Consider the following 25,278-nt stretch of genomic DNA (forward strand, 5'->3'; position numbering starts at 1 on the left):
AGTCTTTTTCCCCACTGCTATTATTATTCTGTGTCCTGTTGACTTCATTCAACTGCTAATCTTTGACACAGAACCATGATTTGTGAAATAATCAGAGAATAAAGTCCTTACCTTGTAAGTGTAGACTCCTCAGATAATTTCAACTTAATATTTTTGATGCTCCATATGTATTTATTTTCATGGACCCAATAAATCAAATCATGTTTTGTTAAATGTATAGCCTTCAATGTAAAGAAATTTCCATTGAGTGCACTTTTTAAATATCAAAATGAACAATATGAAGAAAATAAGTAGAAAGAGCTAATTAACACAAATATTTATTGAAAAATATTCACTTGAGTTGAAAAGCCTGTCAAGTATAAGTTTAAGGATACATTATCTATTGCTGTGCTGTGAAAATAACAATGCAAATTTAGAATTTAAATTATTAAATTCATTCCATTGTGCCAGTATACCATATTTAAGGATAGTATCTACCAAGACAATTGTGCAAAGATGATCCCAGAGATAATGTGATAATGAAAAATGTTATAAATATTGGTGGGGAGGGCAAAGAGTGAATGTACTGCTGAACTATAAGAGGAATTGTTGTAAATAACAATTTTTACTTCCTTGACTTTAACATAAAATAACCATGAAGGGATCAGGGCATAAGTCAATGAGAAGGTTTATTAAGTTTTCTATGTTAAGGACTGTATAAAGAATATTTTTTGAGTGTCATGGGCTTTATTTTAGGATGCATTTTTAAGAAAATTACTGATTAAACAAGGAGGAGCTAAAGAGAAAAACAGAATAACATTTTGTGTTAATTTGAGTATTCTATAGGATAGCAAAGGCATGGATTATAATTAATTTTGTTCATTTCTCTCTTTTCAAAAATCAAACACTGATACAGCTTAAAAAAAGTAAAATCAAACTTGTGATCCTGAAAAGACGGATAGAGAGATCTGAACAATACACAGCTTTTTAGAACAGTAGATGTGAGTTCCTTGGGAGTATGGAGTATGAGTTATGATTCATACCTTCTCACAATGAATGCTTAAAGACTGGAACAGCTAGAGAAGAAATTGCCTATAACGATAATAAACAATAGTTTTACAATAGTGAAACTTAACATTCTCTGGAGTGTCCATGGAGGGGCGGGGGGGGGGTGGGGGGTGGGGGGGGGTGGATCTGATGTATGGAAAGTTGAAGTAAACAAAAAACCTGAGAATCAGGTTTTTACAAACCATTATGTTTAGCAGACATTTCCCTCAACTGTAACTACTGTTTTTTCCCCACAGTTTTCTGTGAATGGACAAAGAGGGCTTGAGTGATTTGTCAGGTTGTTACCACACTAGGTTGGTTCTTCTTGGCTTTCACAAGAAAATAATCTATTTAAAATACCTTTGGTAATTAAGCTTTGTTATATAGTTATATATTTTCTCCTGCCTCAGATCTTCCCTCCAAAGCATCTTTTTTTCATGAAATGATTCTTCACAAAATCATTCTTTTAATCTTCTAAATATTCCCATTATCCTTTTAATTGGGTTACTGTAGATTATCCACTTGACATGTAGTTTCAGACTAAAATATTGCCAAAGTCTTACCCTTCTATGTGCTTTCTGGCTCTTGCATCAATACCACTGCAAATAAACTTGTAATTATTATCCTGAGTAGTAACTTAATAGTTTTTAGTGAAAAAGGCATTCTAAAAGCCAATAAAAATGACACTATGACCAATATTTTTTAAAAAGACAATAAAATGCAAGGGAATGGGATATAACATTCTAGTGTGCCTCTTAAAAAATGTAGGACTATGGAAATAGTCTTGTCAATCATGGCCCCTGCCATCATAGGACCTTAAAATAGAGTGATTTTAATGTCCCAAATTGCAAGTTAAGTGTTTTGGTATTTGCTTTGAGAAATACCAAAACATCAGTATTTTAATATTTAGAGTCACTAAAAAGTAAAAATAAATAACTCAAATATTAAATAACATTCCAAATATTAAACTCAAATACTAAATATTAAACTCAAAACAAATCCATAAAATTGTTAGTATAGGCTTTAGGGCTTCAACCTGTATCATGAAGTTAGCCTTTTGGTGGAGAGTTTTTGACTTTCTGGAATATCTAGTTAAGTGGGGATGGGGAAAGGAGTGGTAATGAAAGAGGAGATACCTTTCTGCTTGTTCCAGGGTTAGGGTATCCAGTGGAAAGAGGTTGCTTTCTAGTTTTCCCAGTCCCTGGATTACTCAGTGTCCTTCCTCATATGTTCTGCACCTTCCCTTGTGCTCTTGTTCAGACACACACAGTATCCTCCACATTGTACATCTTCAGTAAATGTTGGATTGAAATTGAGTTCACTAAGATATAAGGGACACAAGTCACTTTATCCAGAAATAAAAATTTTGCACTTGGCCAGAGTGTCCCTCATATCTCTGGAACTTGTGTCTAGGGTATAGGAAAGGGAGGATTCAAGGGCTGGAGGCAGATATTAACATCATGAAAAGAATGACAGCCAGATGTTACGTGCCGCTTAGTGGAAGAACATACTACTACTATCAAGTATCTCCTAAAAAAAAAAAACTTGATAGGATAAGCCTCTAGATCCAGGTTTCTCAACACCTGCACTGTTGACTTTTGGACCAGGTAACTGTTGTGCGGAGCTGTCCTGTGTATTGTAGGATGGTTAGCAACATCCTTACCCTCTACCCACTAGATGCCAGTAGTACCTCTCTACTTGTGACAACTAAAAATGTCTTCAGATATTACCAAATGTCTCCTGGGGTGCAAAATCACCTTTGGTCTACAGCTGTTTGCTGCTAGATGAAACTACCAGTTTATGGAAATAGGGGACAGATTAACCTGTTAAACATCATTCCAGGAATCACATCGGCAAAATCCAGAATGTGGAACAAAGGACAAACAACCTAGTTTCTTCAATTAATAAATTACAAGGAAAAAAAAAATAAGGGGGAACCCAAAGATTGAGAGATGTAAGAGAATGTCAGTCCCGGCCAGAGCATTTAGGCAAGAAAAAGAAAAGCATCCAAATTGGAAAGGAAGAAGTGAAACTGTCACTATTTGCAGATAACAGGATACTATATGTAGAAAACCCTATACTCCACCAAAAAACTGTTACAAGTAATAAATGAATTCAGTAAAGTTGCAGGATACAAAGTCAATATACAGAAATCTGTTGCATTTCTTCTATACACTAGTAATGAACTATCAGAAAGAGAAACTTTAAAAAGCAATCCTATTTACAATTGCATCAAAAAGAATGAAATACCTGGGGATAACTGAACCAAGGAGGTAAAAGACCCATACACTGAAAACTATAAAACAATGATGAAAGAAACTGAAGAAGACACAGATAAGCAGAAAGATATTTTGTGCTCATGGATTGGAAGAATTCATGTTAAAGTGTCCATACTACCCAAGTACTCTACAGATTCAAAACAGTCCTTGTCAAAATTCCAATGGCATTTTTCACAGAAATAAAACAAAGAATCCTAAAATTCGTATGGAATCACAAAAGACCCCAAATAGCCAAAGTAATCTTGAGAGAGAACAACAAAGCTGGAGGCACCCCAATCCCTGACATCAAAATAGACTACAAAGCTATAATAGTAATCAAATTAGTATGGTACTTACAGAAAAACAGACACATAGATCAATGGACCAGAAGAGAGCCCAGAAATAAATCCACACATCTGTGGACAGCTAATCTTCAACAAAGGAGCCAAGAATACACAATGGGGAAAGGACAGTCTCTTCAATAAACGGTGTTGGGAAAACTGAACAGCCATATGCAAAAGAATGAAACTGGACCACTATCTTACACCACACACAAAAACTAACTCAAAATGGATTAAAGACTTGAATGTAAGACCTGAAACCATAAAACCCCTAGAAGAAAACAGGCAGTAAGCTCCTTGATATCAGTCTTGGGGATGATTTCTGGATTTGACACAAAAGCAAAGGCAACAAAAGCAAAAATAAACAAGTGGGACTACATCAAACTAAAAAGCTTCTGCACAGAAAAGGAAACCATCAACAAAATGGAAAGGCAATCTACTGCATGGAAGAAAATATTTGCAAATCATGTATCTGGATAAATGGCTAACATCCAAAATATATAAAGAACTCATACAACTCAATAGCAAAATAACCAATCCCATTAAAATGGCAGAACAACAGAATAATTTTTCCAAAGACATACAGATGGCCAAACAGGTACATGAAAAGATGCTAAACATCATTAATCATCAGGGAAATGTAAATCAAAACCACAATGAGGTATCACCTCACATTTGTTAGAATGGCTAACATCAAAAAGACAAGAGATAAGTGACGGTGAGGATGTGGAGATAAGGGACCCCTTGTGCACTGTTGGTAGGAATAAAGTGGTGCAGCCACTATGGAAAACAGTATGGAAGTTCCTCAAAAAATTAAAAATAGAACTACCATATGATGCAGCAATTCCACTTGTGGATGGGAGAAAACACTAACTTGAAAAGAGATCTGCACCCCCACGTTGATTGCAGCATTGTTCACAACAGCCAAGACATGGAGACAACCTAAGTGTCCATCAACAGACAAATGAATAAAGAAAACGTGGTATATATATACAGTGGCATGTTATCCAGCCATAAAAAGAATGAAATCTTGTCATTTGTGACAACATGGATGGACCTTGAGGGCATTATGCTAAGTGAAATAAGTCAGAGAAAGACAAATACCCTATGATCTCATTTATATGTGGAATCTAAAAGCAGCCAAAAAATCAAGCTCATAGATACAGAGAACAAACAGATTGGTGGTTGCTAAAGGCCAGGGGTGGGGGTAGGTGAAATGGGTGAAGTGAGTCAAAAGGTACAAACTGCTGGTTTTAAAATAAGTCAGTCATGGGATGTAATGCACAGCTTAGTGACTATAGTCTATAATACTGTACTGCATATTTGAAAGCTGCTAAAAGAGATCTCAAAAGTTCTCATCACAAGAAAAAAAATCTGTAACCATGTATGGTGACAAATGTTAACTAGACTTATTTTGTTGATCATTTTGTAATATACAGAAATATTGAATCATTATGTGGTACATCTGAAACTAATAAATGTTGTATGTCAATTATACCTTAATAAAAAAGAAACGAGAGAACGTCAATCAAATGCAATGTGTGGACTATGTTTGGTTCTGATCAAAACAAACCCATACACGAAAACCAGAGACAACTGAGGAATTTTCAACACTATTTTGATATTTAATGTTTCACAATTCAGGAAAATCTCTATTCTTTAGAGGTATATACTGAAACATTTATGAAATTATATCTGGGTTTTGCTTCAAAATAAACTGTGTGAGTAAGTGTGTATGGGGGGGGAAGTGGATGAGATGATGGATAAAAAGAGATTGGTCATGAGTTAATGATTATAGAAAATGGATGACGAGGTGCATTATATTCTCTACTTTTTGATTTGACATTTTTCATAATTAAAAACAGAAAAGGAACCATAGCAGTGATGATGTAAAAAAAGAAGCAAAAAAATTGGGTGATACTCAAGAAGAATCACCATTCTACTGTTTGAATGAACTATGTTCAAAAGCAATTCCCAGAAGACCCGAGTACAGGGTGAACTATTCAAATAGTCTGCTAATAAGACTAAAATGCACAGGATAGCTGATCAAGCCTGTATTTAAAAAGTGCTGACTTTTATTGATAGTACTTGACTATCACATTAATCACTTGAATTGCAAATGTTTTATAAATGTTATTACTTTTTAAAGCACTCTAAATATAACAGGCCTGTACTTAGCACCTTGTTAGAAAGTTTTATAAACTATCATTTTAATTTGACAACAAGCATATGATGTAGATGGGGCAAAAAGGACCATTTCAGGCGTCTTTGGAAGGGCCTTATTTAGAGGGCTGAGATAAACGGCACACCACACCAAATGCCTTCTATTTTAACCACAATACTTAACGAAAAAACAGAAAGGAAAAAAGAATACAACTTAGCTTAAGGATTAATTTTTATAAAAATGTGTTTTATTTTAAAACAAGTCTATAAAAGTAGAAATCACATACAAAAATACAGATTATTCTGACACGTTAGCAAAATAGCTTAAGGCTGGACTTGAGTTTGGAAGTACTGAGTGTTTGAGGGCACCTGGAAGTCAGAGTCCAACTGGATTCTATCATCAGCCCTTGTCACTAATCTGTAAACAATAATTTCAAGTAGTATTTAGCACTTCTTAACTGCTACAAAATTGAAACATAATCATTTCCTGTGTAACACTACTTCGAAATGTTCTTTAGGTCTCAGCCGATAAGGGCACTTCATACCATTGTTTCTAACATTTGAAAAATCTGATTTAAAAAAACAATTAATGTCAACAGAAATGAGGGGTTTTGGCTTTTTTGTTCCATTTTGAACATATGAGGAGGTCATCAATTTAAATAAGAAATTAGTGTTTTGTGTTTATTTTAAAAGTAGAATTGAATCCTTTTGCATCTATGTCCCATTAAAAAAAAATCACTGATGCTATCAAAGGTTCAACATCTGAGTCTTAACTGTCATGCAGGTGCGAGTTGTGTTCACTGCTGTAAAACTGCATGCAACACACACCTGCCTCTAGTGTGTGTTCCTGATCGAAAAGAACACGCAGTTCTTCTTCGGGAACTTTAGGTCCAATAACCTTATAAAATGGGTAGTTCCAAACAATTATCGTGGGAGACCATTACAAAAAGGGACAATTTAAAATACTTGATTCTATAAGTAATATAAAAACAACTTCAAGAACCTCAGCAATAAAGGAAAATGGCTGGCAACTTCACTTCAGCATTCCATCCAACACTTCAAGAACAGAGGCTGACCAGCTTCTACCACCTTTCTAAAACAAAGCAAGTCATTTTAAAAGTTCAAGAACCCACGTCAACATAATTTGATCAAAAAGTTAGAAGGCCACAATTACATTTCCTCAGCTAATTTAGAATTCTGGGAACACAGTACATTACAGGATACTTCATAAGTGTGCATTTGAAGATACTGCAAGATTAACCTGACATAGGAAATTGCCTCTTGAGCCTTCAAATTCTATACCTCTGGTTGGTTTTCTATTTTTTTCATTTAGGTTTTACAGTTAATTACTCAGGACTATTTGTTTCCATGAGCCTAATTTCAAATCTAAAGGCAAAGGTGAAATGTGTATTTTTCTTTTTCTATCCCCTAGAAGAGATTGCCCCAAATCAACTATCCTATGATTCTTTCTGTTCAGCTCACAATACAAATAGCTTATTCTTCAATCTATGTCTTATAAAGCAATACTGAAAAGTTAAATAGAAAACAGTTACTATATAGGCTATGAAAAAGATTCGCTGGTGGTGATTTTTATGCTTGATTCTAAATAGATTTCATAAGAAGGGCACTTGAAAGAGGTGGCTCAAATTTTGCCCCTCAAGGTATCTTGAAATTATAGGCTCACTCTCCTAAAGTTTCAAAAGGCCTACAACTCAGGCTCTGAAAGGCATAGCAGTGACAGAAATGTTTACAGTCATTTTTAAAAAGCGACACTTCATAGTTTTCTCTCTCACATGGCTCTCTAATACACTTGCAAAATAAAGGCAAAGGGAAAACCAAGAATAAAAATAGCTGAGTGCTCCAGCAATTGGGCTTCCTGCCTACTTTCCCTGTTCCAAAGAGACACCATCCTGCAATAAATACTTCATAGACAGCTGGGCTTTTGCAGCGTCAGTCGGCATCTGATGCCCCATATTTCCTGGTTCTTTTTGTTGCCAACGGTTGGCCTGGCAATGGTGGTGAAATGGGAGCAATTAATCTGTAGATGAGGAAGGGCTTCCTTTAACAGTTGAAGGGTACCGTCTGGTACGATTCCAAAAACTTGTAGTGTTTTTAGTGTGGGAATTTCTCCAAGTTCACTGGAAAGGAAGAGAGAGACTTTCAGAGTAGCAGCATCTATGCAAACTGTTCCGCTACAGTTACATGACCCAGTTTTTACAATTTGTATCATAGTTTATAAAACGCAAACGGAAAAGATAATTTGCCATCAACGATTGGAGAAAATGGCAAAGGTGAATCGAACCACGGAGCCCAGGCCATAGCTTGGGCAACATGGCCTTAGGAAACATGCCAGTGCGTTTTGCTGAATTTCTAACAACCTAAAAACTCCAAGGTATATTTAAAATCCAACCATATTTGCTTTCTTTCTCCATTCTTGATTTATACCAAATGATTTGTGTTGTGTTGTGAGGAGAAGCTAGCAAGCTAGCGATGGTAAAAGTAAATGTTTTACTGTAGTATCAGTTGAAATCACCACAGGTTACATGCAATTCAAGGATACAGACTTGACCTTTATTTGAACTAGGCTCCATCTCTCAAAAGGAGATATCAGCAGGGTTGATAACTTCTCTTATTTTGCTGAGGAAGATTTGCCCTGAGCTAACATCCATTGCCAATCTCCTTTTTTCGCTTGAGGAAGATTCGCCCTGAACTAACATCTTTGCCTGTCCTCCTCTACTTTGTACGTGGGATGCCTCCAAAGCATGGCTGATGAGTGGAGAAGATCTGTGTCGGGGATCTGAACCTGCAAACCTAGGCGGCCAAGGAAGAGCACATGGAACTTTAACCACTCGGCCACAAGGCCAGCCCCTCTGATAACTCTTAATAATGGTTAATACTCAACAACTGCATTATATACGATGAAACCTAACAGTAACTTCACTAAGATATTTTAGAGAGGGTTGGGTAGATGGAAAAAAGGGGGTGACCAGTTGTAGCCATTTCACCTCTCAACACATTGCCATTTTTTTTTTCTGTCACATATAAGCCAGTCCTCTTAAGTATTTCACATTAGGTGAAATACATCTCTTTGAACAGTGAAATTCTCATCCACAGAAAAAAGGGAGCCTGTTTCCCCAAAGTAAATACTTTTTGATAATGATTCTTTCTTCTTAACCCAGATCTATGTGCTTAGAAATTCATCTCTCTGATCTATATTTGCTCTAGGTTGGGACACAGTACAAAGTCTTGTGAAAGGGAATATTTAGTTTGGAATTTCATCAAAATCTCACTGCAGATCAATGACCGAGAGTTAGAAGCATCCTTTATATTTTCACACTGCCAGTAAGTGCTAAAAAAAACCCTAACTTTCCTTATAGTAATGGTCGCCTTGCCTCCAATCTTTCTTCCTTCCAGCCTGTTCTCTTTACCAATGACCACGGCATCTTCCTAAAGCCTAGCTCAGATTATGTTACTCCCCTGCTCCAAAATCTTTGACGCTTCCCTGATGTTTACGGAACTCAAACCGTTCAGCTGGCCTTAAGGCCTTCCATGCTTCACCTGCTCTCCCAGCCTTCCCACTACCCTTCTAAACATATTTATTCGATATTCAACAAAGTGTCTTAAACATCATAGATGTTTAATATATGCTAGCTGAATACAAGATGAAAAGTAATTTAAAAAACAAAAATACTACCCAAATAAAATAAATACGCTTGGTGTTCATAAGAGGACAATAAGGTCTGGAGGTCACAATAAACTAAAAGAAAATCAAGAAGAACAAATTCCTGTTGTTCTTAAAACAAACTAATCTCTGAATACAGGGGTCTAAAGAAAGGTTGCAATATATAGAGGTTTATTACTTATCATCGCTTAAGATGACAGCAATCTTGCCCCAATCTTAAATCCTTCTGTGAAATGTGAGTGTGTGAGAACTTTGTAATAATCATGACAATTTTGGTTCTGGGATATCCAAACTAGCCAAATCGTTAAGTCATTCTGCAGTGGACAGTACTTAAAAGAAGCAACTGTAGGTGGGAGTAAGAAAAGGAAGTACGGCGGATGGCGGAAGAGGAAATGTTCTTGTAACAGCATTGGGAAAGGGCCTTGGTGAGGAAGGAAATTACACCAGACTCTCAGAAGACACCCAGAGGTTACAAAAATACTTACAGTAAAGTTTCAGGTATTATATCATAGCACCGACTGAGTGACAAGTGTTGGAGGTAGTTGAGCTGGTAAAATTCTGGAAAGCAGTCATTCTTTAGCATGACACTATCACTGTAACAGAGCAGAAGAAAAAATTCAACACCTATCCATCAATCCTAGATGGAGAAGACCAGAATAGTTTACCACCTAGTTCCTTCAACATATTAGCATCCTTTCCTCATTCAATAAGCAATCATGATGTTTCAATTTTTATTTTAAAATGATTAAAGAAAAAAAAATACCTTAAGTCTAGGTGGACAAGATTGGGGCATCTTCCAACTAAGGTAGAGACATCTAGAAAAAAACATGATGGTGACTATTAAATTAGGAACAAGACAAGAATATCTACTATCCATACTATCATTTAACATTATGCTAGAAGTTTGTAACTAGTTAGAGTTAGACTATTAGAGTTGCAGACTATTAGAAAGAAAAAAAATTATCACCTTGGCATATAAGACTTTTTACTAAAAAATTCAAGAGAATCACCTGAAAAACTATTATTTTTACATAGTAAGAGAACTGTGTAAAATGAGTAGTTAACAAAACTCCAGAGCCTACCTATGTATCAGCAATAGCTGGCTGGAAAAATAGAAAAAAAAAATCCCACTCACAATAGCAAAAAGCAAAACCAAACATCACTATGTATATATGAACAACATATCATAAAGGTAGCACTTAAAATCAATAGGGGAAATAATGAATTATTAAAAAATAATATTGCTGGCCTGGTGGCGTAGTGGTTAAGTGCGCACGTTCTGCTTCGGCGACCTGGGGTTCGCTGGTTTGGATCCCGGGTGTGGACGTGGCACCACTTGGCACACCATGCTGTGGCAGGCATCCCACATATAAAGTAGAGGAAGATGGGCATGGAGGTTAGCTCAGGGCCAGTCTTTGTCAGCGAAAAGAGGAGGATTGGCAGCAGTTAGCTCAGGGCTAATCTTCCTCAAAAAAAAAAAAAAATTGCTACCACAACTGGAAAAAATTTATTTCTCCAACTCAAATAATATACCCAAATACAATTCCACATATATTTAAAAAGTTCTAAGTGCAAAAATATGGGTAATTATTCATTAGATTTTGGGATAGGTAGGGGTTTCTAAACATAAAAGAAAACATAAAGGGAACACTAATAACTTACTACATAAAAATTTTAAAACTCTACCACCACCTTAAAGCAAAACAAAACACAAACAGAATTAAAGAAGTATCAGAAAACTGGGAATAAATGCTTCCAACATACATAAAACAGAGAGTTAATGGTCTTATTATCTAAAGAGCAAAAGAAGATAAACAGGAGAAAATGGGGAAAGAACAAGAACAGATACTTTGTAAAATGCGGAGATAAAAAGGGAGCAGGAAACGCAAAGTAAAACTAAAATATTGCTTTTCAGCCATCATATTAAAAAAGTTTTATTATAATACCCAGAACTGATGAAATATAATAAAGCAGGTCCCTCAATACCACAAGTGGATATTTAATTTTATGCAGCCTTTCAGGAGAGTCAACTGATTTTTGTTTTTGAGGGTGAATTGATTTTTTTAAAAAAAGTGTTCGGGACATTACCCACTTGGCTCTTTGGCTCAGTAATTCCACTTTTAGAAAAATAATTTGAGATATGCTTGTAGACATTCATGTAGCAACAATTATAATAGCCCCTCCCCCACTTAGATTAATAGGTTAATTGTCATCCATTCTGTGGAACACAATGATAACAGTAGCTATTAAGAAGCTTTTTAATAACATTGCATGATTTGAAAAAATATTCAGGCTATATTGTATAGTGAAACAAAACAAAATATATACAACGCGTTATAATCTCAATTTAATTAAAAGACCTTCACAAACTCCTATTTTACACACAAACTCACACTCAGAAAGGGTTTGGAAAAAGGGCTGGAAGGAAACGCACCCAAACCTTATGCAGTTACCGAGAGTGGTGGGATTAGAGGTAACTTTTCAGAATTTGGAAGAAACGTCACATGTGCTACTTTGTAATCAGAAAATACATCAATAAATGTTATTTATTTTTTAAAATAGAGAAACTTCATTAATGTTGGAGGGTTTTTTTTCTTCTCACAGCTGTATCGTCAGCCCCTTCTCCTACCCTGAATCCTAGACTTGCATTTTCAATTGCCTCCTCAACACACCCACTGGGAGATGTGATAGGCATCTCAAATTTATGCCTAAAACCAAATGCTTGATTTCTCCCCCAAATCTGCTCCTTCTCTAGAGTCTTCCCCATCTCAGTAAGTGCCAACTTCACTGATTCCAGCTGCTTAGGCCAAAACCCTGGGAATCATACTTGACTGTTTTTCTCACATCCCACACCCAATCTGTTACCAAATCCTGCTACGTCGGCTTTCAAAAGTGCCCCAAATCTGATCATTTCTTGCCACCTCGAACGTTACCACCCTAATCTCCTACAGCCTTTTCTCAACACAGCACCAGAATGGAACTTTTCAAAGGTGAGTCGGATCATACCATTCCCTACCCCAAATATTGCAATGGCTTCCCAGCTCACTCAGAAAAAAACCAAAACAAAGCTTTTGCCTTTGCTTAGAGAACTCTCAGCTATCTCATCTCTTATCACCATCCTCCTTGCTCCCTCTCACGTACTGGCTCCCATAGCAAGAAAAAAACCCTCAAACATGAATGAAGTTTGTCTATTTTTAAAAATAAATAAGACTTATTGGTTCATTTTCTGATTACAAAGTAGCACATGTGATTTTCTTCCAAAGGCACCTGCTGGCCCTTAGTTCTAGAATGTTCTTTCCTCACACATCTATATGGCTCACACCTTTCTTTACTCATTCATTCAGGTCTCTGCTCAAGTGTCACTTCCTCAGAGAGGCCCTCTCTTTGACTGTTCCCTTTAAAAATAGCCCCTTTCCCGCTATGTTCTACCTGGTTACTCTGCTTGATTTTTCCTCTGTGCCTTTCACCTCCTTTTGCAACATTTAGTTATTTGTTGACTGTCTAGCTCCCTCACTCAAATGTAAGCCGCACAAGGATGACTTCATCTGTTTTGTTCAAGGCCACATCTCCCAAGTCTGGAACACGGCTTTGTGCACTGTGGTGCTCAGTAAACACCTGTTTAATGAATGACTCAAAAAATGAAGAAAGTGCACAATACCACTTTGAGTGACCCATCATCTAGCCAGCCAACCAACCGTCAACAAAGTCCAAAATCAGATACAATCTTATTCTGACACCATCTAGGAAAGTATAAAACCTTGGGGGACGACACCAGTTAGCCTCCGTCTCCAGCCATCACACTGAAGCCCTGCCATCCCTTGGTGAGAAGGGTTAGTAAACAGCAGTCACTGCCAAGATTCCCTCTTCACTGTCCTCCTCGTTTCACCACAAACTAGAGAACCACATGAGCTAAAAGGGATCTTAGAAACCACTGAAGGTAACCAGTCACTTTAGAGCAAAGACAATTTCAGCTAGAGAAGTCAAGGTCAAAACCAAGACCAAGAGCTAGGCCCTCCAAGGTCTCGTTCAGTGCTCACCTACTGCCCCACGGGGAGGCAGTCACTGGTGGGAGGAGGGTGGCCAGCAATTTCTGAACTCTCACTGTGTGTCAAGAACAGGTCAGTGTGCTGCATGTATTAACTCATTTATTCCCTACTGTAACTCCAAGAGATGGGTTCTACTGTTATCTCCATTTTATTGATGAGGAAACTGAGGAACAGGGAGGTTAAGCAACTTGCTCAAAGCTACTCAGTAAAGGGCAAAGTGGGTACTTGAACCCAGGCAGGCTGGCACCAGTCTAGGAGCTAAAACGAAATCCATATTATCTTCTGTATAATAAAACAGTCTGTGCTATTGTTAAAGACATTAGTTTAAAAATCTTTGACTTCCATTGTATAATTAAGAAAACACCTCAACTTATACTCTGCATCTTTGTCCTGGCCTTGAATGCATCCAGCAAGCAGGATTTTATACCTATTATTCCTGCCAAAACTCGGTGAGCAGGCTATTTGTTCTTTTCTGGACGAACAAAGAGAAAAGTTTTAAGCCAAACTTGGACAAAATTAACAGCAGTTTGCCTACAGCACAGTTGCTCAACCTTGTACCCAGAACCTTGGTTCATTTCAGAAAACTCTCAATAAGAAGTGAGAAATTCAGATTTGGGAAAAAAATGTAAATAGGGCACTGCCTTCTCTTCTCTTGGGGATGAAGAGAGAAGAATTAGCAATGGGATTCAGTGTGAAGAGGATGCTCGCTGGTGGGAGTTTAAAATTCTCAGCAGGCAATTTGTCAAGAACTATCCAAAGCTTGAGAATGGTGCCTAATGCTTGACTCGGCAATTCCACTTAAGGATCCATCCTTTGAAATGCACTCAACGATGTGTCTCTGTCCATGACGAAGCTGTTTACACAAGGGGAAGACTGCAAGGATTCTAAATGTCCATTACAAGGAGATCAATTGATAATTATTGAACCAATACAAATTATTCCATATCTAGGTGATGAAATATCACACAGCCACTGGAAATGATGTGGCGTAGTCACTGAAAATGGGGTTATCTGGAAAAAAGCATATTACGAAGTATTTCATATACTTTGTCCCACTGCAAAAAACACTTTCGTACAGGAAAAAGACAGGCAAGATGTTAGTGAGACTGACGATTTGTTTTTCTGTTTTTCCATATTTTACATAGTTTTGAGAATGACTATATAATTCTATAACCAGATATAAAATAGAGTTTAAAGGAAAAAAGTGTAGGATATAAATAATACATGTGCAGGGGAGTGGTAAGAAAGACACAATTGCTGCTTTTACAGATTTATAAAGAAAACGTTCCCCCTGTCTGAAAATGCAGGCATCTGGACATAAGTGAGGGCAAAGGACCCGAACCCCTGGCCACTCAAGAAAATCTCGCTTCTCTTTTCTATTGCCTGACACATCTTACTGCCCAAAGCATACAACATGTCCTGGAGAAGGTGCTTCAAATGCTGCTTAAATTTTAAGAAGATACACTCTGCAAATGTTTGATTCAAACCTTTTAGAGTAGAATCAAGACTATAATAGACAAAACACATATGTTAAGATGAGCTAATAGCATCATGACACCAGGAGAGGGCTGAGGTACACCGCTGCTTTAACTCGGCTTTGTGCAGCCCAAAGGGTGAATGTTAGCCCAGGATCACAAGGGGAAGCTGTTCAAAAACTCTTGCCATTTGCAAACACTTATCTTTGCGAATCCAGATTTTTCTGAATATTAGACAAAGCATAACTGAAAGTTGAGGCTTATAAAGACTGTAACGTGACATATGACCCCCAAATTCAAATGCCTGTGTTCATCCAAACCACCTCACTGCTCTCTTAGACTAAATTAAAAAGTAAGAGTTATAAATATGAACTTACAAACAGGGTTCATAAGAGGGTTTTTCAACCTTGGCACTACTGACCTTTAGGGCCCGATTATTTTTTGTGTGTGATTCTGCTGTCCTGTGCATTGTTCACCAGCATTCCCGGCTTCTACCCACTAGATGCCAGTAGCACCCCTGCAGCCGTGACAATCAAAAATGTCTCCAGACCTCACCCAATGTCCCCTTGCAGGCAAAACTGCCCCCTGCGGAGAACCGCGGTTTAATACTAATCAAACCGTGCATTTATCTACTTCTATGTTGGGGGTTTATCTAATAATTTAGTTGATCAAAAGACGTTCTTCTGCTTAAAAATAAATAGTTTTAAAGCATAAGGGTTTCCACTTCTGGATTCTAGATTCAAATCTTGACCCTACCTCACCAGCTGTCTGCTTTCACCTAACCCTTCTGATCAGCGGCCACCTCATGTGAAAAATGAGAACAAGAACACACACACTGGATTGCCTGAGACAACTTATGTAGGACAGCACTTTGAAGATGCTCAGTCAGTCAGACCTACTATTGTTGTGGTTGTTGTTAAGGGCCCAGGGCAAAGAGAGTCTGACCTGATCTCTGGAGATTCTTTCGGTAGCCGCTAAGATTCAGCTGGGTGATGGTCTCCGACACATGCGCGACGGCCACTTGTACGTGCTTTTCAGTGAAGTCATAACACCAGGAGAGGTTCAGCTCATCCAACCTGCACACAAGGAGGGTAATAAGGAAAGCATGACAGCGTCACACAGGAAGGAGTCCACCAGGCAGCACTGCCTCAGCTGCAAATGAAGACAATACAAACCCACAGAATCCTTACCATTGTATGCACAGCACCTCTGCTTCTCAAGCAGCTACCTTTGCTACCTGAAAATGCCTTCTCCCCTCCTGACACACTCCCCTGCCCCAGTCTGCCTCAGAAAGGTGCCTGAGCCTAGGCCTTAGGGAATGCTGCCCTCTTCTGGAAATTGAGGGGAGCACTCTCCTCTCCTCCAGAAGGCTCACACCTCCTTCCAGGACTGGAGGTAGAAATTCTAGCCTCTATCTTTTCTTTCTCAACCACCCAGGTTGTTGGCAAACAACCACACAGTATGAGCAATCACCTGAGATGTTTTAAAAAATTGATGGATGGTACCAGGAATAAAGAGATGCTGACACTGCAGAAAGTCATTCATTGTATCTGGCCTCTGCTAACTGAGCAAATGAGCGATTCAAAGAAAACGTCCAGGTGCTGGCCTGGTGGCGCAGCAGTTAGGTTCACACGTTCTGCTTCAGCGGCCCGGAGTTTGCTGGTTCAGATCCCAGGTGTGGACATGGTACCACTTGGCAAGCCATGCTGTGGTAGGCGTCCCACATATAAAGTAGAGGAAGATGGGCATGGATGTTAGCTCAGGGCCAGTCTTCCTCAGCAAAAAGAGGAGGACTGGCAGCAGATGTTAGCTCAGGGCTAATCTTCCTCAAAAAAGAAAAAAAAGGGTAAAAAAGAAAATGTCCAACCATTAAACTACCCATCCCATTCCCAGCATTGCTGAGAAAATGTAGGGTTCTACATTTTATCTCATTAATAACATTCTTATTTGAAGGTAATCTACTTTTAACAGATCATTAAGACATAAGTACAATGCTAAAGCAGAGACCAAGGGATATTAAAAAGGACACACACATACACACAGTATTGTGTATTCTGTGAACCATGTCACCCTCTCATTTTGTAATATTTGTAATCCTGTAGCCTTTATTTATATACTGATATTATTACACAATATAAAAGATGTTTTTAACAGAATCACTCAAATTCACGGCATATATTTGCAAACGTACCAAATTAAATAAAAAACTATTAAGTCAGGTCTCCAGATATTATAGGGGAAAAAACTGTACAGTTAGGTGTAAACAGATTTCTTTCAACCATACTGTTGATAAACACGTGAGTACATGTTCCTTATTTTAATAGGAACAAGACAGATTACCACACAGTGTCTTTTGCAAACAATGAATTGGGCTGTTGAGTTTGGACAGAGAGTTTAAAGGGCAAAGGATATTACATAATCCAAGAGTTCAGAGACCGGGCAACAGCTCACACTCAGATGTGAAAGATAATTGTGCATTTGAAAGAACAGCTCTACAGTGAAGTCTCAAATCTTTCCCACCTGGAACAGCTGCTCAACAAAGTCTTCAGGGCAGATTCGGAGAATCCAGAACACCCAGAAAGGTTTAGTCGCACTAAATTTGAGTTCTGTGCAAGATTACTAGAAAAAGGGAAAATGTCAGAACAATACCAGTAAGACACTCTTCCTCAATCAACCAGCTGTCTGAGGAAAGCAGGCTAGTGAAGTAGTTAAGCCCACAGGCTTTCGAGTCAGAAGTGAGTTTAAATTAACATCTCACTATCTGTATAACCTCAAGTAGGATGCTTTGCCTTAGTTCACTCATCTATGAAATGGCAACGTCAGTACCTTCTTGGTAGGGCTGTTAAAATTAAATAAAATAAAGAAATAAAGGGCTTAGCACAGAGTAAGTACACAAGAAACATCGATCAATGTACTTCTTAAAGACAAAAAAGCAATGGAATAAACGTATTTCCATTTCACTCATAATTGGAAACAGCTGTAGGCAAACTTCTACTCATAAAGTCACCAGGTTCTTTCAATTAAACGTCCCTCAAATTTGCCCTCTCCTGCACATTGCCAAATGCCTCATGTTAGTGAAACTTAGTGATTAAAAGCAAGAGTTTTGGAATCATACTACAACACCAGTTCAAATCTTGGTTCTGCCACCTACTAACTGTGTGACAAGTTATTGGACAAGTTATTCAGCCTCTCTGTGCCTCAGTTTCCACATCTGTAAAAAGGGAACAGTAGGAACATATTTCATGGGGTTGCTGTGAGAATTAAACGAGAAGTCCCTTAAAGACCTGAGTACCTGGCAAACAATAAATGCTCAAGAAATGTTAGCTACTATTATTCTTACTATTTTTTTTATATCAGGCTTCATCATTTCTCATCTGAATGAACACAACAGTTCATTACCAATTAGTTCCTAACTAATCTAGTTTCTTCCATGTCTGATTGACCTTCCGAAGTGCCCAGTGAGTTAAGTTTCTAAATGTCAACTCTGACACGTTCCTTCCACTCTCAGAACCACTCTTCACCACCTCCCTCTTTCTAGCCTACAATGGAGCCCAGACTCCTTACAGCATGGCAGGGCCCACACGATCTGGTCCCTGACCATTGTCCCCTCCTCACTGCCCTCTCTGAGCCTGTGCTCCAGCAATCCCCAATTACTTAAGAGTTTAGAACCACACAGGCAGCTTCACCTAGGCTGCTTCTTTCGCCCCGTCACGTGGAGATCTCCCATCTGAATATATTTAATACTCAGCTGAAGAGTCACTTCCTCTGAGAAGGCTGCCCTCTCTAAACTTAATTAGCTTGCTGCGTGTTGCCACATATTCACCCACGCATTTAACAAACACAGAGCACTGTGATTATCTGTCTTTCCCATGAATGAGGCACAGACCATGCCTTTATTCATCCTGATATCTCTAGAACCTAGCACAAGGCCTGGCATATAGTTAACATGCAAACTTCGGTTGCCTAGATGAGTCCTGCAAAGTTCTGCAGAAGTGGGAAGACTGCACTGGATATTTCCTGAGTTCCTTTGGATATGGACACAGGGGCACCCCAGTGATATGCAGAAAACAAAATTAACACACATAAAAACAACTGCCTTTGTGACATGCTCCTGGCTGCCACTCACTTGACAATGGGATCCGAAAGCTGGAGGCCTTCCAGGCTTAGATTCTGCAACTTGGAGCACTGAGACAGAATGCCATGGAGGGTAGACACATCGATGACTGAGTTCGACAGGTCCATGTGCTGTACACGAAAAGGGCTGAACACAGAAGAGAAGAAAAGGGGCTCCATAAGGCAGCTCACACAAGGACATCCAGATCACACCCAACCCCTTCCCATCTCCAAAGGAGCAGCCAATCACAAACAAGACACTAAATACACATTTCAAGTATCAGCTATAGTTGCGGTCATAAAACAAATTGCTACCAGCTAATTCCCATCCTCATTCCTTTTAAAATTCAAAAGTACTTTTGCTAAGTCAAGATGTTGCTGCCCATATAGGCCCACTCACAAATTAATCATTGGGCAGCACGAGAATGAGCAGGGTGTGGGTGACAAGGAGATCATGCCTATGATGACACCCATCGAGGGTGAGTGGATAAATGGCTGTGGCATTTACTAAAACAGGGAAGACAGTGGAAGAGCAAGTTGTGAAGGGTGGTGAGTTTATTGTTAGATATGCTAATACTGAGGTACACGGAGGAAATTCAAGTGTGGAAGTTTTTAGGTAATTAGAAATAGGAGTTTGAAAGAGAAGGCTGAGCTAGAGATGAGTACTTGAGAGTCCAGGCATAAAGGTGGGTGTACAGGACGGAGCTTGTCCAAGGACAGTGTGTGGATCCAGAAGGAAGGAAGCCAGGAACGGACCCTGGAGTGAACAAAGGAAAGCCCAATGGGAAGGAGACAGAGGACGAACAGCCACAGAAGGATTACAACCAGTGAGGGAGGAATGCCACCATATGACCACAGAGAAAAGGGAAAAAGTACTTGAGTCGGGACACAGGTTTCATCCCTAGCTCTGCTGTCTTTAGCTTATTCTTCTGTTCAGTATCTAGTTATCTAGTTAGTCTGCTCAAGTCTGAGACCGCACTAACCATATTGCAAAACTATCAGTAACCGAGGAATGTTTTTTCAAAATATTCTACAAAACAAACAAAGGGCATTTTTTCAAGTTGCCAATTTGTCCACAATAGGATCGGAAACCCAGAGCTATGAAATCTGAAAAGACTTCTCACACTTTTCTCTTTAGGCAGTGGGGAAATAGCTAGGTAGCCTGCGTGTGCTGGTGGGTGCTCCACTCAGCTCCTGCCTCATGGGAGGTCAGGATGCCCATCTGCTGAGGACCCCACTTCGGATGCTAAATGCGCATCCCTCACCCTGGGAAGAGCCCGCGACAGTAACCCCGAGTTAAAGTGGGAATAGCATCACTGAAACCTGTGCCATGTTTCAACACAAAGGCCACACAGCAAAATATGCAATTAACATCCCACACTGCACAGATGACCTGTCACGGGCCGTAAGGCTGGGCAGAGAAAAAAAGTTTTGATCTGTTTTCCACCTCAAGATTTAGAAACAGTCTTCTCTGGGGATTTTTTTCCTTTTTACCTGAAATGTTCAACTAATGGTTGGTCTATAAAGGATCGTGGGCAGCGGAAGGCAACCACCCCTCGGGACAGCAACCGGCCAATCGCATCTGGATGCAGGTTTCTACCTGTGAGGTCTAAGGTCTGCCACAGAGACTCATCGAACCTGGAAAAGAAGAGGGCTCGATTTGATCGGTCGCGGGCACTGGATACTGGAGATCCTCGACACCGCTAGTAACAAGGAGGACATGGCCACTAACCCGCCTTGAAGCAAATCCCGAAGGAATCTTTAAGTTAACTATACAATTAGCTATGATATTTTTAAGGCACTATTGAATATTTCTTGGTCATATCATGGATAAGCTTCCATCTTCCTCTTTATTTTTATTTTCAAATTAGATAGTTCAACGCTATTATTTGCAATGATCTAGAACCAGATATAAAATTCCAGCATTCAATTTAATTTGACGACTTTAAAAATGATGGTTGAAATTACTTAAGTGATTATTGACTAGGTGAGTATGTTTCAAATGGCCTAAATAAACCCAGTTGGCATTTTTGTTAAGCATGAACAGGTTAGCACAATTACCCTAAATAACATGTAAATATAACTAAAAGAAAGAAAATTAGCTTTACTTTATTGTAAGATAGGGCTATCAGACATCCACTAGGAAAAAGAAGTCAGAGTTCAGCTGTTTTACAATATTCTTTAAGCTTGAAAAATATATATATACATGCACAGAACTATGCATATATATATGTGAAAGGAAAAGGGAAAAATATTACTTAGATTTTGGATAGTGTTTCTAAAGCAAAAAGAAGGTACCAAAATGTACTGAACAGTACAATAAAGGAGCTTTAACATCCATAGCTTAGTTCAACTGAGCAGAAAAGAAACCATGAGATCAAGCACATGAAGGGATATGTCATTTAATTATTTAATTTTTTTTAAAAGATTGGCACCTGAGGGGCTGGCCCCGTGGCCAAGTGATTAAGTTCGCGTGCTCCGCTGCAGGCAGCCCAGTGTTTTGTTGGTTCGAATCCTGGGTGCGGATATGGCACTGCTCATCAAGCCATGCTGAGGCAGCATCCCACATGCCACAACTAGAAGGACCCACAACGAAGAATATAAAACTATGTACTGGAGGGCTTTGGGGAGAAAAAGGAAAAAAATAAAAATCTTAAAAAAAAAAAAAAAAGATTGACACCTGAGCTAACAACCGTTGCCAATCTTTTGTTTTCTCTGCTTTTTTCTTTCCAAATCCCCACAGTACAGTTATATATTTCTTTTAGTTGTGGGTCCTTCTAGTTGTGGCACGTGGGACGCTGCCTCAGTGTGGCCTGATGAGCGGTGCCATGTCCGCGCCCAGGATCCGAACCAGCGAAATCCTGGGCCGCCGCAGCAGAGTGGGTGAACTTAACCACTCAGCCACGGGGCCAGCCCCTGAAGGAATATTTTAAATGCCTCCTAGAATTTTATTTTTTAATACTGCTTAAAGTAAGCAGGCCACTGGCTAGGGCTTTGAACTAATTCTGCATAAAGAAATTGTCATTCTGTGATTTGACCTCTATTATTAAGAAGGCAGGACCGCAGTGCCTGGCACATAAGGAGCGCTTAAATGCCAGTTATCACTTTTATGAGAACTGAGATGAAGATTAACAGACTCTGCATGGAAAGGACAGCTGGTGAAAAAAAAAATCAAAATGGGGTCACTTGGTTGGGGATAAGTGAAACTCAACCAGCCCGGCTCAGTATTCCAGGTAGCAGACCTCCTTGTGGCTTTTCTAAGCAAAGAGCCTGCTCCTGTAAACACCAAGGGCATCGTATTTCCAGCCCCCTCCCCCCAACTCCACCCCAATGGAGGGGAAGGGGCTCCTGCTCTCTCACAGCGAGAGCCCCAGATGTGTGGAGGAGAAGAGAGAAAAAGCCTTTAAGCACAAAGCAAAGGATGGCCAGGGACTGGATGGGGACTAGGGGAGGGGGAGGCGGTGGTGGAAAAAAGTTCAAACTGAAACAAAGCCTTTTTCCTCCCTTGGTTCCGGCCTGTTACTGCCTTCTCAGCTCACCAAGTCTTTCCATGTGCAGCTCACTGTCCACACCTGAAAAGTGTTGCCTCCAAACTAACAAAAACACCCACAACTCTTGGCTGCCATGTGCTGAACACTTCCACAAGCCAGGCACTGCATGGGCATCTTTATGTTTTATCCTCATCCTCCAAACTGCCTTGTCCTGAAGGTAGCACGATCCCCACCTTAGACAGCGGGAGAGGCTCAGAAGTGTCAAGGGCCTCACTCAGGTCACACAGAGCCTGAGTGGCAGAGGCTGGGTTTCCACTCAGCTCTAATGCCAGAGCCCTGCGTTCTCTCTCCCCACTGCACTCACTACCCAGCCCACCGGTGTGAGGAATGGCTGCGCCTTCATGCACCCCTAGAACTCCCTTCACTCTGTACACTGCCTGGCCCCGACGCAGCATCCAACCAACGTGGGCTAAACCGAACACAGGGAAAAGGGGTTTCAGAGATGGGGTAAATTTACATCTCCAGGAGACTCTCCCCTTCCACTGTGAAATGAAGACACCGATTAATAAAAATATGAAGATACTTAGTTTGCTTTGTTTTTCTTGGTTTTTAGTTTCACCAGATCCAAATGAATAAGTTAATAACCCTCCTTTTCTCTTCCTCTCCCATATGTATCAAAAGGGGTGAAGAATACTTACGCTAGGTGATACCACCTCTTACAAACACTGGAGACTTTTAGGAGTTCTGGGAGGCAGAGGCAGGAAAAGATTCCTAAGAGCAGCTCATCTGGAAGGGAGTCCCAGGAAACACCTTCAAGAAAAACAAAAAAAATGTGTTTTTCCATCACCCTTCTCTTAGCCATCAAGTCTAATGAGTCTTTTCATGCACGTAAAAGATACACGACATGCAGCGTAAAACGGGAATTTAATGCTAATCAAATTACTCATTGTCACAACTGTTTTTTTTCTGTTCACTCCTTCTACGTACCCTGAAGTAAGCACCACTTTCTCAGCAAAGGAGAAAAGAAAAAACCAAGACTATTTTTCATAACGTTCTTCCCTTCGGTGCCCGCCAGCCCATCTGAGGCAAGGACTGTATTAATGGTGGTACAGAGCAAGTCCCCACCCGTCTCCAGAATCACACAACATCATCTAAGATACCATGATGCTTTGGGTCACTAAGGAATGCCTCATTTCTCTCTTAAGTGGATTCAGTGGTGGATTTCTCAGGTCGTGACCTTATTTAAAAGGCAAATAAACCTTCCTCCCTCTTCTTCCACACTTACAGAAAGCACAGACAAGTCAATTTACCTAAAAGAGCACTATCAAAAGGTGCTCTTGTCTATTAATTCAACAAAGAAATTCAACACATATACTTACTGAGCACCTGCTATGGTGCCCGGTATCGTCTTAAGTGTTGGGGAAAGAGGAGTCAATGAGACAGACAAAATACTTTACCTTAGAGAGCTTACATTCTAGAGGGTGGGAACAGACAATCACATGTTAAAAAAAAAAGTACATGATACGTTGAAATTGATTAGTGCTATGCAGCAAAATTAAGCAGGGGAAAGGGGATGATGGGGGCGTGGGGCAGGTGTTCAAAGGCTGAACATAGCGGTCAGGGGAGGCCTGACCGAGACGGCGATCACGGAGCAAAGGCTTGAACAAGGTGAGCCCTGTGAGTACCTGGGGTGTGTTCAGGTGCTGGGAACAGCATGTCTGCTTTGAGGAACAGCAAAGAGGCCGGCGTAAAAGAACAGAATGAGCAAGGCGGTGTGAGGTAGAAGATGAGGTCAGAGAGGCCGGGTCAGGTGGGGCTTTCCACCCCATGATGAGGCCTTCAGCTTTGCCTCTGAACGTGCTGAGGAGCCACTAGAGGGTCTGAGCACAGGAATGACAGCATCTCATGTAAGTTTTAAAAGGATCACTCTGGTTGCTGTGATCTGAATAAACTGGAAGGAGAAAAAGGTAGATGCAGGAAGACCACTTTTGTTAGTCTTATAAAAGCAATCTCTAAATAGCTATTCAACAAGCATTAAACTCTTACATATGAACGTAGAGAATAACACACAAGATCAGGAGAATATAACAACGGCCAAAAAGCAAACAAAGTATGCACTGAAGAAATGCGGAGAGTGGGTGGATGAGTTCAATAGTCTGCCTTCCCAGTCTCTACCTCCAGATCTCCTACGTGGATCCTAGGGCCATCCTTTCCCTCCCGCGATGGTTAATTCATGTGTCAACGTGAAGGATCAAGGGGTGCCCAGATATTTGCTTAAACACCTTTCTGGGTGTATCTGTGAGGGGGTTTGTGGATGAGATTAACATCTGAATCAGCAGATTGAGAAAAGCACAGGGCCTTCCCCAATGTGGGTGGGCCTCATCCAGTCAGAGGTCCGATTTGAACAAAAGGCTAATTAAGGGAGAAGTGACTTGCTCTGTCGCTGAGCCGGGATGCGGGTCTCCTCCTGCCTTCAGACTCAGACTGGAACCCACCATCGCCTCTCCTGGACCCCAGGCCTTAGAACTGCAGACCTTGGAACTTTTCAGCCTCCATAACTGTGTGAGCCAATTCCTTATAACAAATCTCCAGATATCTCCTATTTGTTCTGTCTCTGGAGAACCCTAATACAACTCCTGCCCCCATTTAAAAGGTGCCAGGACACTGCACCAGGCTCTTTGGG

The 25,278-nt window shown here is 39.8% G+C and overlaps 1 protein-coding gene across 8 annotated transcripts in view; it reads right to left on the bottom strand.

The window, feature by feature from the left end:
* Positions 1-6,014: 6,014 nt before the first annotated feature.
* The window catches only part of SKP2 (S-phase kinase associated protein 2), a 31,107-nt gene continuing 11,843 nt past the window's right edge, over positions 6,015-25,278 (bottom strand). For 2 of the 8 annotated variants that reach the window (XM_070586998.1, XM_070586997.1), the window contains exons 3-11: positions 24,281-24,546; positions 23,294-23,405; positions 20,599-20,742; positions 19,118-19,252; positions 17,512-17,610; positions 15,937-16,067; positions 10,234-10,285; positions 9,956-10,063; positions 6,015-7,926 (exon numbers count right to left, since the gene is read on the bottom strand). In XM_070586998.1, coding sequence (XP_070443099.1) covers positions 7,713-7,926; positions 9,956-10,063; positions 10,234-10,285; positions 15,937-16,067; positions 17,512-17,610; positions 19,118-19,252; positions 20,599-20,742; positions 23,294-23,405; positions 24,281-24,311 — 1,026 coding nt within the window. In that variant the 5' untranslated portion in view covers positions 24,312-24,546 and the 3' untranslated portion in view covers positions 6,015-7,712. Of the gene's footprint in view, positions 7,927-9,955; positions 10,064-10,233; positions 10,286-10,470; positions 10,820-15,936; positions 16,068-17,511; positions 17,611-19,117; positions 19,253-20,598; positions 20,743-23,293; positions 23,406-24,280; positions 24,547-25,278 lie in introns of those variants that run through there. The other 6 variants (XM_070586993.1, XM_070586991.1, XM_070586995.1 and 3 more) reach the window with 4 other exon arrangements.

Source organism: Equus przewalskii, chromosome 20 (assembly GCF_037783145.1).
Source record: "Equus przewalskii isolate Varuska chromosome 20, EquPr2, whole genome shotgun sequence".
Taxonomy (NCBI): domain Eukaryota; kingdom Metazoa; phylum Chordata; class Mammalia; order Perissodactyla; family Equidae; genus Equus; species Equus przewalskii.